Below are 13,021 nucleotides of genomic sequence, written 5' to 3'. Positions count from 1 at the left end.
AAAAAAAAAAAAAAAAAAAAAAGAATTAGACTGGGACTAGGCTTTCACCAGCAACTCTGTGACAGAAGGCCATGGGGCCACACATTGGGGGCAGAATTCCAGGCTGTTGGTGACGTCGTCTGGGGAGAGGTCCCTCCTGTCCCAGGCAGTGACACAGAGATGGAGGTATGGCTCTGCATGAGACTGGAGGGAGACCCCCCTGCTGGCCTTGAAGATGAAGTCACCACGTTGTGAGAGGGTCATCAGAGGGGCTGCATGGCCAGGACCTGAGGACACCTCTAGGGTGAAGAGTGACAATGGCTATCAGCCAGCGAGGAAAAAGAGGCCTCAGCCCCACAGCTGCAGGGACTGAATTCTGCCAACAGCTGGGTGAGTCTGGAAGGGGCCCGGGGCTTCCAAGGAGAGGCAGGCCCGGCCATCATTGATTCCAGCCTTGGAGATACCCTGAGTGGGGAACAGCTGAGCCCTGCCCAGGCCCTGACCCCAGAACCTAAGAAAATAAATGGGTGTTTAAAGCAGCTAAACTGCAAAGTTTGTGGTAATTTATACACAACGTGTTCTTGTTTTTGTTTAATTCTATTTATTTATTTGAAACAGAGTCTTGCTCTGTCACCCAGGCTGGAGTGCAGTGGTATCATCTTGGCTCAGTGTAGCCTCCACCTCCTGGGCTTAAGTGGTCCTCCTGCCTCAGCCTCTCGAGTAGCTGGGACTCCAGGTATGCACCACCACGCCCAGCTAATTGTATTTGTTGTGGAAACAGGGTTTCACCGTGTTGCCCAGGCTAGTCTTGAACTCCTGGGCTCAAGCCATCTGCCTGCCTTGAACTCCCAAAGTGCTGGGATTACATGTGTGAGCCACCATGCCCAGCCACACATACATTTTTAAGTCTCTGTAGCTGCAAAAATAAATAAATATTTAACATGACAGATCAGCTGTCACCAGGCCTATCTTCCCACTTTAAACAACTGGGACACTGGGTAGAAAACGGGGCACAGCTTTCGCTGAGTGGATGATGAGCCCATGAGCGGTGCAGGGCCGAGGCCCTCAGAGAAGGCCCACACGAGGTGAGCCCACTCACTGCCCAGCTGCTCTCCACGGGGCCTTCTGGGTCCCTGCAGGGAGGGCAAGCCACACAGAGCATGGCGGTCTTGCTGTGTGGAGGAGGCAAAGGTTGGAGTTTGGAGAAGCTGAAGAGGCTGAAGTGGGCTTCATGAGGCACAGTTGCTGAGAGGAGGGGATCCTGGGATCTGTGCAGAGGTCCCCTAGAAGCTGCAGCTGACAGCCACATGCAAATATGCAGGAGAAGCCAACATGGGCTGGGCCAAGAGCAGCTCATGGGAAGGAGCAGCCAGCAGGGAGCTCCATGTGTTCGTCAGGGCAGCCGGCCTCGGAGAATCCTTGGCGCTGTCTCTCCAGGGCACGCAGCGGAGACCCGGGAGTCATGATGCTGAGTCAGCCCTGGTGAAAAGGCTTCTCTGGACCTGCCGGACCTGCTCTCGCACAGATTTTAAACAAGTCTCTAAAGGATCAAGCTGCCACGTAAATACTTAGCTGCAGCCAAACAAAAAGCAACACAACAAATCCAGACACTCGCCAACATCATATTCACAGTGCGTGACATCCAGTGAAAACTTACCAGATGAGCAAGCAAGTAGAAAAAAACGTAGCTTTCTCCAGTAGAAAAATCAGCCAATGGAAACAGTCTCAGACATAGACATGACGGAATTAGCACAAAAATACACTTAAGCAGCTATTATTATACGTTCAGAGACTTAAAGGTAACCGTGCACATAATGAGGAGAGAAATTAAATATATGAAAAAGTCTAAATATTGCAATACGTGTTTTCTTACAATGAATGGAAGAGTTTAACAAAGAAGGAACATTGGAATCAAGAGGTGAGAACGTAAGCTAGACGCAGCAGCTCACGCCTGTAATCCCTAGCATTTTGGGAGGCCGAGGCGGACGGATCACCTGAAGTCAGGAGTTCAAGACCAGCCTCACCACCATGGTGAAACCCCATCTCTATTAAAAATTAGCCGGGCATGGTGGCAGGCGCCTATAATCCCAGCTACTCTAGAGGCCGACACAGGAGAATTGCTTGAACCCAGGAGGTAGAGGTTGGAGTGAGCTGAGATCGCGCCACTGCACTTCAGCCTGGGCAACAGAGCAAGACTCCACCTCAAAACAAAACCAAAAACTTCAGAATGTTACCACAACATGTTTTTTTTCTTCTGCATTAGTTTGTGTTATGAGGGTTTTCTACATACACGATCCCAGCATTTTGGGAGGTCAAGGCAGGTGGATCACCTGAGGTCAAGAGTTGATGACCAGCCTAACATGATGCGTGTCTACTGGCATCCCTCCAGCAAGGGGAAGCCCAGTTGGTGGGTCCATGCGTGGTCTCATACCAGGTAGAGGGGCCACAATGCCTGGAGGTGGGGTTGCTCTGCCGACAGATGGGGGGCCGAGTCCCCCGTCCTCGTCGGTACTGTGCTGGGGCTCCAGCAATGCTGGCAGTCACAGAACAGCAGCAGTTGCTACAGTGCCTCTTCCCTGTGCAGTCTTTACCTGCTGGGATGGTCCACCAACTTCTCAGACAGGGCCTGCTAATCCAGTCGGTACTCCTCTACCAGCTGCCCTACCAACCCCAGGGCCTCCTGACGCTCCAGCAAGTGGTACCCGAGCAATGCCAGTATCTAATGGCCACCCCCTCCACAGTCATGGATACCAACTTCTCCCCACGCTGCAACACCAGACCCAAAACCCGCTTTTCTTCACACTCTGGTTGCTTCGCATTCTTTGACTTCATCTTTCTGAACTCATCACAATCACAGAGGATCAAACTCACATGCCTGTCAAAAGCCTTCAAGGTGTCAGTGAAGATCAGGCCGTCTCAATCTACAGTCCACGTGCTGCAGCATCTGGCTACCACGCTTCCCCAGTCACTACTGGTGTTCCACCAAATCTGACACCTCTGAAGACCTAGGGAAGGCTGGTTTTTGCTGGGAATCAGATTCCTCTCGATTCCAATATGGCTTTGATCACCTCTTGGTGTCTCAGCTAAGAATGCCTGCCTCGGTTCAGCCTGGAAATCCACCACAGGTACCTGCTGCTGCTGAGAATGCCTCGGGTACCACCGACACTCTGGGTTGCTCAGTGAGGCAGTCCTGCACTTGACTTGGACTTCCCTCTCTGGTACGTGCTGGTCTGTAGTCCGTCTCAGGTCTAAGTGATCCCTGCTTGCTCCATCACGTCACTGACTGCTTCTCAGACCAATGCGGCAGGCATCTCCAGCAGCTGCTCCACTCTATATTTGTTTATTTTTGAGACAGAATCTCATTCTGTTGCCTAGGCTACAATGCAGTGGCATGAGCTTGGCTCATTGCAATCACCACTTCCCAGGTTGAAGCGATTTTCCTGCCTCAGCCTCACGAATAGCTGGGATTACAGGCATGTGACACCACACCCAGATAATTTTTGTATTTTTAGTAGAGATGGGGTTTCACCATGTTGGCCAGGCTGATCTCTAATTCCTGACCTCAGGTCATCTGCCTGCCTTGGCCTCCCAAAGTTCTGGGATTATTACAGGCATGAGCCACTGCACCCACCACACCAAATATTTCATGTATTTATTTACATTTTATTTTTTATTTATTTATTCATTTTTTTTTTTGAGATGGAGTCTTGCTCTGTTGCCTAGGCTGGAGTGCAGTGGCGTGATCTTGGCTCACTGCAACCTCCACCTCCTGAGTTCAAGCGATTCTCCCACCTCAGCCTCTGGAGTAGCTGGGACTATAAGTGTGAGCCATTGCACCTGGCCCACAAAACACTTTGAAACCATCAGAACTCACAGACTATCATAAGAACAGCACAGGGAAACCGCCCCCATGATCCAATCACCTCCCACCAGGACCCTCCCTTGACACATGGGGATTACAATTTAAGATTAGATTTGGGTGGGGACAGAGAGCCAAACCATATCATACAGCATACACATTCATCGAAATTCACATACAGCATTCACTAAAATCAAGTGGATAGTTAAAATGGATGAGTTTTATTATATGCATTCTTCAATAAAGTTGACTTTAATATATATGGGAAATAGAATGCTATCTTTGTGCAAGTAAGTGTTCATCCCAACGGATAAGAAATAACCTTAAGACATTAACAATCAGACAAGACAGAACAAGAAGGCTCTTTGTTTTTGTTTCCCTTTTTGCAGAGACGGGGTCTCGCAGTGTTGACCAGGCTGGCCTCCAATGCCTGGGTTCAAGCGATCCTCCTGCTTCTGCCTCCCTAAGTTCTGGGATTACAAGAATAAGCCACCACAACTGGCAAGAGGAGATTCCTAGTGTGGGATAAAATAGCAGGAGCTCTTCTATGGCTCTTATTACAGACTGAGAAGCACCGTCCTTCTGAGGCCTCTGGCCGTGCTCCCTCCAGCAGGCAGCCCCTTCTGTACACTTTCTCACACCACCCCTCGTGTGAGCAGGAATTCTAACTGTCTTGTTCACTGTCTTTCTCCCCCAGGAAAATGTGAGGCCAGGGATTGGATCTGTTCAGTTCTGAATCCTTAGTACCTACAATAGCACCTGCCCATAGGAGACACTCAATAAAAATATCTGCCTGGGGACAGTTACCTTTCAACGTCCTGCTGGAATCGGGCCACCTGTGCCTTGAGCTTCATCTCTTCTTCTTGCAGCATCTGAATCTGAAGGTCTTTGGAGACCATCTCCTTAGACAGTTGAGCAATCTGAGCATCCCAGGCAGATTTTACAGCTGATGCATCTTCACGAAGTCTAAACACAGACGGGAAGCTATGTGGATGTGGTTCTCACTCACTCACTCTGGTTGTCTCTTACACGGCACTCCCCAGCAAATACACATTCACACACACACACACACACACACACACACACACACACACACAGGGAGCTCTCAAAGGAAATCCACATTGGAGCTGAAACTTCCTGACCTAGATGAAGGAGATGGTTCCACCCAGGAAGAAGCAAGCATCCATCCACCCAACTACCTCCATGCATGCATCCTACCAACCCAGATTCCGACTAAGCTCCTGCAGCACACAGGGCCATATGCCAGGTTCCTAGGGGGGAAGGTGAGGCATGACATGCCTCCCAGACCCAGAGAACCCCAGTCTTGAGGTAGTGCCATCTCTGACCAACTCACCCTCATATCCCTGCCACATGTGGAGACATTCAATACACTTTCAAATTGCATAGTAAAATAAGGTTCTATAGAACCCATTAAATTACCTTAACAGCAGGATGCCTCTGGGAGAATTACCCCAAATTGAATAAATTTCCCAGGAAAACGTTCAGGACAATTTTTAGAGCTGTTAACTCAGGTAGCCACAGTGCTAACCTCAGCAAGACGACACCTGCCCACTTGCATGGCTGTGGCCCTCTTTCCCTAAGAGACGGGGTAGGTGGCTCGCAAGAGCAACTGTAACATCACACACAACACTCCTTCAGATGCTCCTGAGCTGATGAACTTCCAAATGACGGACAGTGAGAAGCACAGAGTGAGCTGGCTGTGCCCACAGAGGCCACCCCTTGTCATGAGGGGTCAGTTAAACCCAGCATGAGCGGTGCATCTCAAGTCTGGTATTATATAGGATGAAAAAAAAAGCCACTCTTCCAACAGTTTTGGACAAATATTTTAGGACGGCTGAAAGGAGACACCATCAAAGGCATTAACCTTTCCAGCCCTCTCCGGCAATTTGGGCTGACATGGGCTCCTTCCACGCTGTGGATGGGTGCTGAAGAAACAGACTCATCAATGGCCTCTGGTGCTCTGGGAAGCAGGTTATCTCTGGACCATGAGCCACCCAATTATGAGGGACGGCCCTACTCCCAACATCAGGACAGTGATGTGACTCTGCCTGGGGCCTCCTGACTGGTCTACTCTGACACACAGTCTCAGGTGTACATCAGTGGGCACGGCCACTGAGCCCTCACTGCAGGGAGAGAGGACACCACAACCATGAGCAGGAGTGTACTGCTCACCACAAGAGCATAAATGCTTTTTGTGAGAGGCCAAGGTGGGAGAATCACTTGAGCCCAGGAGGTCGAGGCTGCAGTGAGCCATGGTCTCACTGCTGCCCTCCAGCCCAGGCAACAGAACACAATGCCTTCTCTTTCTTCTGTGTAATGGGATGCTTAAAATAAAAAAGGCCAGGCATGGTGGCTCATGCCTATAATCCCAGCACTTTGGGAGGCTGAGGCAGGCAGACTGCTTGAGGTCCAGGAGTTCGAGACCAGCCTGAGAAACATGGCAAAACCCTGTCTCTATTAAAAATACAAAAACTGGCCGGGCGCGGTGGCTCATGCCTGTAATCCCAGCACTTTGGGAGGCCAAGGAAGGTGGATCACGAGGTCAGGAGATCAAGATCATTCTGGCCAACATGGTGAAACCCTGTCTCTACTAAAAATACAAAAAAATTAGCTGGGTGTGGCGGTGCACACCTGTAGTCCCAGCTACTTAGGAGCCTGAGACAGGAGAATTGCTTCAACCCAGGAGGCAGAGATTGCAGTGGGCCAAGATCGTGCCACTGCACTACAGCCTGGGCGACAGTGCGAGGCTCTTTCTCAGAAAAAAAAAAAAAAAAAAAAAAAAAAAAAAAAGAAAAAAATTTGCCGGGTGTTGTGGCGCACACTTGCAGTCCCAGCCACCGGGGAGGCTGACGTGGGAGGATCACCTGACCCCACGAAGTATGAGCTGCAGTGAACCGAGATCATGCCACTGCACTCCAGCCTGGATGAGAGTGAGATCCTGTCTCAAAAAAAAAAACAAAACAGAAAGAAAAAAATGCTTTCACGTTAATCCTACAGGTTTTCGCTGTAGTTCCAAACCAGCATAAAGCTTCTGAAAAAGCTATGAAGAACTACAAAGCTGGCCTGGAGTGGTGGCTCATGCCTATAATCCCAGCACTTTAGGAGGCTGAGATGAGAGGATCACTTACGTCCAGGAGTTAGAGACCGTCCTGGGCAACATGGGGAGACTCCATCTCTACTTTATTTAAAATAATAATAATAATAATAAAGGCCAGGAGTGGTGGCTCATGCCTGTAATCCCAGCACTTTGGGAGGCCAAGGTGGGCGGATTACCTGAGGTTGGGAGTTGGAGGCCAGTCTGACCAACATGGAGAAACCCCATCTCTGGTAAAATTTTAAAAAATACAGATTGGGGCACGATCCTGCATGTCCCTGCTGGGGCTCCAGGAGGGGTGTGGGCAGGAAGCATGACCCCTTTAAAAAAATACAAAATTAGGCAAGCGTTATGGCACATGCCTATAATCCCAGTAGCTACTCAGGAGGCTGAGGCAGGAGAATTACTTGACTCTGGGAGGTGGAGGTTGCGTGAGCTGAGATCGTGCCCTTGCACTCCAGCCTGGGCAACGAGAGGGAAACCCCATCTCAAAAAATAAAATAAAATAAATACATAAGATTTTTTTTAAAAGAAAAAAAGGAAGTGAAATAAATAAGGCTTTCATTTATTTATTTCTAATTTTTTAATTTAAAAAATACTAATTTTTTAGAGACAGGGTCTTGCTCTGCCTCCTGAGTAGCTAGGAGTAAGGGTAAGTGCCACCGTAACTGTCTAATTTTTTGGGGGGTGGACATTTGTTGCCCAGTCTCAAGTTATCCTCTTGCCTTGGCCTCCCAAAGTGCCGGGATTATAGGTGTGAGCCACTGTGCCCAGCCGAGGTCATCATTTAATGCTAACTCATACTTAGGATCATGGGATCAGAATGATAACTGAATTCCACAGAAGTAAAAGGGAAAAGACATAAGCTTTAGAATGTAGAAGTCTGTTTCTCACTGCCAAAATAATATTGTGTATGCGTAGTAATAATTCTTAACGACCAAAGAGTATTTATGGACAGAAAATGAAAAGACATTCAAGAACAACATTTAGCTTAAGACTGCGAGGGGAGGCCAAGGCCAGGCGCACAGGAGCGGTGAGGTCCAGTCCCCACGGCCACACTACCCAGGACATGGAAGCACCTGCAGCTCCTCTCACCTCACATACCGACCACAGAGGCTGCAGGGGCCTCCCATGTGTGGCGGCTTTAACCACTCTGCTTGAATCTGACTGATGAAACAACAAAACAGCATGCTGAGTCTAGGAAATGAATAAGCCTTTGACTTCCCGGTGTACTTCTAAGAGCCATTTCCCCCTTAAACCAAAATACAATTTGGCAGAGAATTCTCTGTTGGCAGTGGAACGAGAGATGGAAACAACCCACACATCTATCAACAGACGGATGGATAAACAAAATGTGGTCCATCCAGACAAGGGAAGGTGACTCAGCCTTAAAAAGGAAAAAAATTCAGACTTAATGCCACTGAACTGTATATTTGAAAATGGTCAAGACAAAAAATAAAGAAAAGAAGAAATGGTTAAGATACTAAATTTTATGTTGTGTGTACTTTACCACAATTTAAAAATTCAAAGAAAAGGAATGAAATTCTGACATACATTAAAATGTTGACGATCTTTGAGGACATTAAACCAAGTGAAATAAGCAAGTCCTAAAAGGACAAATATTGCATGATTCTAACTCACAGGAGATCCCCAGCCTGGCTGAATCCATAGAGGCAGCAAGTAGAACGGAGGTGGCCAGGGGCTGGTTGCGGGGGTTCTGGTGGGGGTGTAGGGGGAGCTGATGGGGCAGGAGAGAGCTGGCAGGGGTGTGGGGGAGCTGGCGGGGTGGGAAGCTAGTGTGTAATGGGTCAGAGCTTCAGTTTGGGAAGATGGAAAGTTCTGCAGATGACAGTGGTGATGGCTGCACAACAATGTAAATGTGCTCAATGGCACTGCCACTGACCCGTACACTAGTAAATGGTTAAGATGGCAAATTTTATCTTATGCATCTCTTACTATAAACAGATGAATGCATACATACATAGAAACTACATGATTTAAAAAAAAAAAAAGAGAGAGAGTAGTTAAGAAAAGTGACCAGAGAGCTACAGAACTTCTCCCTGTCTGCTGCCTGGCCCACTTCCTGTGGTCTGGCACCTAGTGGGCCTGCCCCGGTCAGCACAGCCACAGCCGCCCCGCCTCACCCTCTGTGTTGAGCCGAGCACACACTCACTGGTCAATGGCAGTGTCCTTCTCCTTGGCAGCGTCTGCCTGCCTCCACTCTGCCCTGCGGAGCTGCGCCTCCAGGGTCTCGCAGTGGGCCTGCAGCTCCAGAACCCTGGCCTGCAGCTCCCGCAGCTGTTCCACGTGGGCTCCCTTCACCGCTGCCAGCACTGCATCCTTCTCCCTGGCTAGACGGTCGAGCTCCTCATGCCTGAAACACAGTGACGGTCCCATGGTGCTCACCCGGCCCCCGACACCCAGGCCCAGACCCTCTCTGGAGGCATTCGTCGCCCTGCCTCGGGCTCGGGTCCTGCTGCACGTCTGCCTCGGGGCTTTGCAGCAGCCACCTGCTCATCATTCCTCTCAGACTAACATGGACCAAACCACTCTTAGATGCCAGGCCCCTGGCCCACCCTCCAGAGCCCACAGCTCCTGGGAGAAGGATACCAAAAGGAGATGCATAGAGCACAGCTTGACCACCACCGGCAGGACTCCCAACAACCTTCAAAAGCAAAAACAGGTAGATGCTCACTGCCTTGCATCTGGCAACCAGCCAGGTCTACTGAGCCACACCACACCCGGCCTATTTATTTTCCAGTTAGAGACAAAGTCTAGCTCTGTTGCCCAGCCTGGCCTTGAACACAGACAATCCTCTCACCTCAGCTTCCCAAGTAATTGGGCTTATAGGCCACACTACTTTGCCTAGCAAAAGCGTTTTAATTTAAAAATATTACATTAGCACCTGGACACAGTGGCTCATACCTGTAACCCAAGCACTTTGGGAGGCCAAGGCAGTCTAGCAGATCACTTGAGCCCAGGAATTGGAGACCAGCCTGGGCAATATGGCAAAACAGCCTCGACAAAAAATAAAAAATTAGCCTTTGTGGTGATGGGTGCCTGTAGTCCCAGCTACTTGGGAAGCTGAGGTGGAAGGACCACCTGAGCCTAGGAGGTCAAGGCTGCAGTGAGCCCTGACAGTGCCACTGCACTCCAGCCTGGGTGACACAGTGAGACCGTCTCAAAAACAAAACAAAACAAAACACACCACATTAGCAAAAGTATTAAACAAAATTTAAAAAAGAAGACTTACCTGTTGGTTTCCTACCTTCTGAGCATATTAGGTTCTAATAAGTAGAGTGCTATCAGGGCTATGGAATGTTATATAAGCCATCTCAGTGAAGTCTTTGATCTAACCCTCCTGGGACTGAGAGACTGATGGCTCTCCTAATCAGGTTTCAGGCCCCTTGGCAAGGCCAATGCCAGCTCTCTGCTTCCACCAAGTTGGAGAAGCTCATTCAATTATCAGCTGATGGATGATTTAAAATCATTCTTGGCCAGCCACAGTGGCTCACACCTATAATCCCAGCACTTCAGGAAGCTGAGGAGGGCAGATCGCTTGAGGTCAGGAGTTTGAGACTGGTCAACATGGCAAAACCCAGCCTCCACTAAAAAAAAATACAAAAATGAGCCAGGCATGGTGGCGGTGGCGCATGCCTGTAATCCCAGCTACTTGGGAGGCTGAGGCAGGAGAATTGCTTGTACCTGACAGGCAGAGGTTGCAGTGAGCCAAGATCGCGCCACTGCATTCCAGCCTGGGCAAAAGAGTGAGACATCATCTCAAAATAAATAAATAAATAGGCTGAGTGCAGTGGCTCACACCTGTAATCCCAACACTTCGGGAGGCCAAGGGAGGCGGATCACCTGAGGTCAGGAGTTTGAGACCAGCCTGACTAACATGGGGAAACCCTGTCTCTACTAAAAATACAAAATTAGCCAAGGGGTGATGGTGCATGCTTGTAACACTACTTGGGAGGCTGAGGCAGGAGAACTGCTTGAAACTGGGAGGTGGAGGCTGTAGTGAGCCGAGATCATGCCACTGCACTCCAGCCTGGACAACAAGAGCAAAACTTCGCTCAAAACAATACAATGAGGCTGGGTGCAGTGGCTCACCCGTTTGTCTCTCTAGTAAATTGCATATCCCAGTATAGAGTGACTTCTCAAGGTTCTTATTTTTCATTGTGTTTAATGTAATACTGTAAACCTTTAATAACACCATGGGACCTATGCAAAGTGCCACTAGTGATGCTGGAAATCAGCAGAGGAAAGTCAAGCATTTACAGGACAGGTCTGCAGCTGCTGGCTGTTTTAAAACACATGAATCCAGTCTGGGTACAGTGGCTCACCCCAGTAATCCCAGCACTTTGGGAAGCCAAGGTGGGTGGATCACTTGAGGACAAGAGTTTTAGACCAGCCTGGCCAGCATGGCAAACTCCATCTCTACTAAAAATACAAAAAGTAGCCAGGTGTGGTGGTGCACGCCTGTAATCCCAGCTACTTGGGAGGCTGAGGCATGAGACTCACTTGAACTGAACTCAGGAGGCAGAGGTTGCAGTGAGCTGAGATTGCACCACTGTACCATCTGCCTGGGCAACAGAGGCAACTCTATCTCAAGAAAAAAAAAAAATGTTCTTCTGATAATGGACAATGCCTCTTGCCACCCACACCCAGAACCTATGAGTTCAACAGCAAGGTGCTGTCGACGTGGTCTGTGGAAGGGTTCCAAGACTGAAGAAGCCATCATTGCTATAGAAAAAGCCATGGAAGCTGTCAAGCCCCAAATAATAAATTCCCGATGAAGAAAACTGCGTCTAGCGGTCATGCCTGACTTTACAGGATGTACAATGGTGCCAATCAAGTAACTCATGAGATCAATTGCAATATGGCAAAAAAAAAAAAAAAAAAAAGGTCAGGGTAGAGGGTGAGGGGTGGAGGATTTCACAACATGGATCTTGGAGAAACCCCAGAGCTAACTGACACCGCACCAGAGGAATTAACGGGAGCTGACTCAGCGGGGATGAGAGCTTCCGAACTGGCACCAGACAATGAAGCAGTGCTAGGAGAACACACGGACAGGAGACAGGCACTCCTGCAGAAGGGTTCCCACCATTCACACCTGCTTTGACTTTTTATGACGTGGACCTGTCTATGACACGGGCACTGAGACTGAGGCGAGGAAGCGGGATTGGCATCGTATAGAAATATTTTTAGAGAAATGAAAAAGCAAGAAAGTCAGATGGAATTACAATGTGTTTCTACAAAGTTCCACCAGGAATGCCTGCCTCTCCTGCACCCCCTTCCACCTCCTCCACCTTTGCCACCGCAGAGACAGCCCCTCCTCTACCTCTTCCTCCTCAACCTCTTTAATGTGATGATGATGAAGATGAAGAGCTACAAGACGATCCACTTCCACTTAATGAACAGTAAATATATTTTCTCTTTTTTTGATTTCTGTTTTTTAGACAAGGTCTCACTTTGTCATCTAGGCTAGAGTGCCATGGCACTATCTTGGCTCACTGAAGCCTCAACCTCCCAGATTCAAGTGATCCTCCTGCCTCAACCTCCTAAGTAGCTGGGACTACAGGCGTGAGCCACCACACCTGGCTAATTTTTTGTATTTTTTGTAGAGAAGGGGTTTGGTGATGTTGCCTAGGCTGGTCTTGAACTCCTGAACTGAAGCAATCTGCCTACGTTGGCCTTCCAAAGTACTAGAATTATAGGTGTGAGCCACCGTACCCAACCTACTTCTACTTTCTTATGACTTTCTTTTCTTTCTTTTTTTTTTTTTTTGAGACAGAGTCTCAAAAACCTCCACCTTCCAGGTTCAAGCGATTCTCCTGCCTCAGTCTCCCAAGTAGCTGGGATTACAGGCATGCGCCACCATGCCTGACTCATTTTGTATTTTCAGTAGAGATGGGGTTTTACCATGTTGGCCAGGCTTGGCCACGCTGGTCTCAAACGCCTGATCTCAAGTGATCTTCCTGCCTCAACCTCCCAAAGTGTTGGGATTACAGGCATGAACCACTTAGCCTGGTCTTTTATGATTTTCTTGTTTTTTTTTTTTTTTT

General features: G+C 48.8%; 1 protein-coding gene and 1 pseudogene across 4 annotated transcripts in view; both read right to left on the bottom strand.

The window, feature by feature from the left end:
- CCDC57 (coiled-coil domain containing 57) overlaps positions 1-13,021 on the bottom strand; it is a 98,908-nt gene that overhangs the window by 74,267 nt on the left and 11,620 nt on the right. For all 3 annotated transcript variants that reach the window (XM_017524753.2, XM_037737152.1, XM_037737153.1), the window contains exons 6-7: positions 9,127-9,327; positions 4,646-4,804 (exon numbers count right to left, since the gene is read on the bottom strand). In XM_017524753.2, coding sequence (XP_017380242.2) covers positions 4,646-4,804; positions 9,127-9,327 — 360 coding nt within the window. The remainder of the gene's footprint in view (positions 1-4,645; positions 4,805-9,126; positions 9,328-13,021) is intronic.
- LOC119470581 lies at positions 2,212-3,327 on the bottom strand (annotated as a pseudogene). The gene has a single exon (XR_005199496.1). The product of XR_005199496.1 is annotated as a small nuclear ribonucleoprotein-associated protein N-like (transcript).

The sequence above is a fragment of the Cebus imitator genome, unplaced genomic scaffold, assembly GCF_001604975.1.
Source record: "Cebus imitator isolate Cc_AM_T3 unplaced genomic scaffold, Cebus_imitator-1.0 Scaffold36, whole genome shotgun sequence".
Lineage (NCBI taxonomy): Eukaryota > Metazoa > Chordata > Mammalia > Primates > Cebidae > Cebus > Cebus imitator.
The sequence above is the reverse complement of the archived record's forward strand: the minus strand, read 5'-3'. Positions and strand labels throughout refer to the sequence as shown.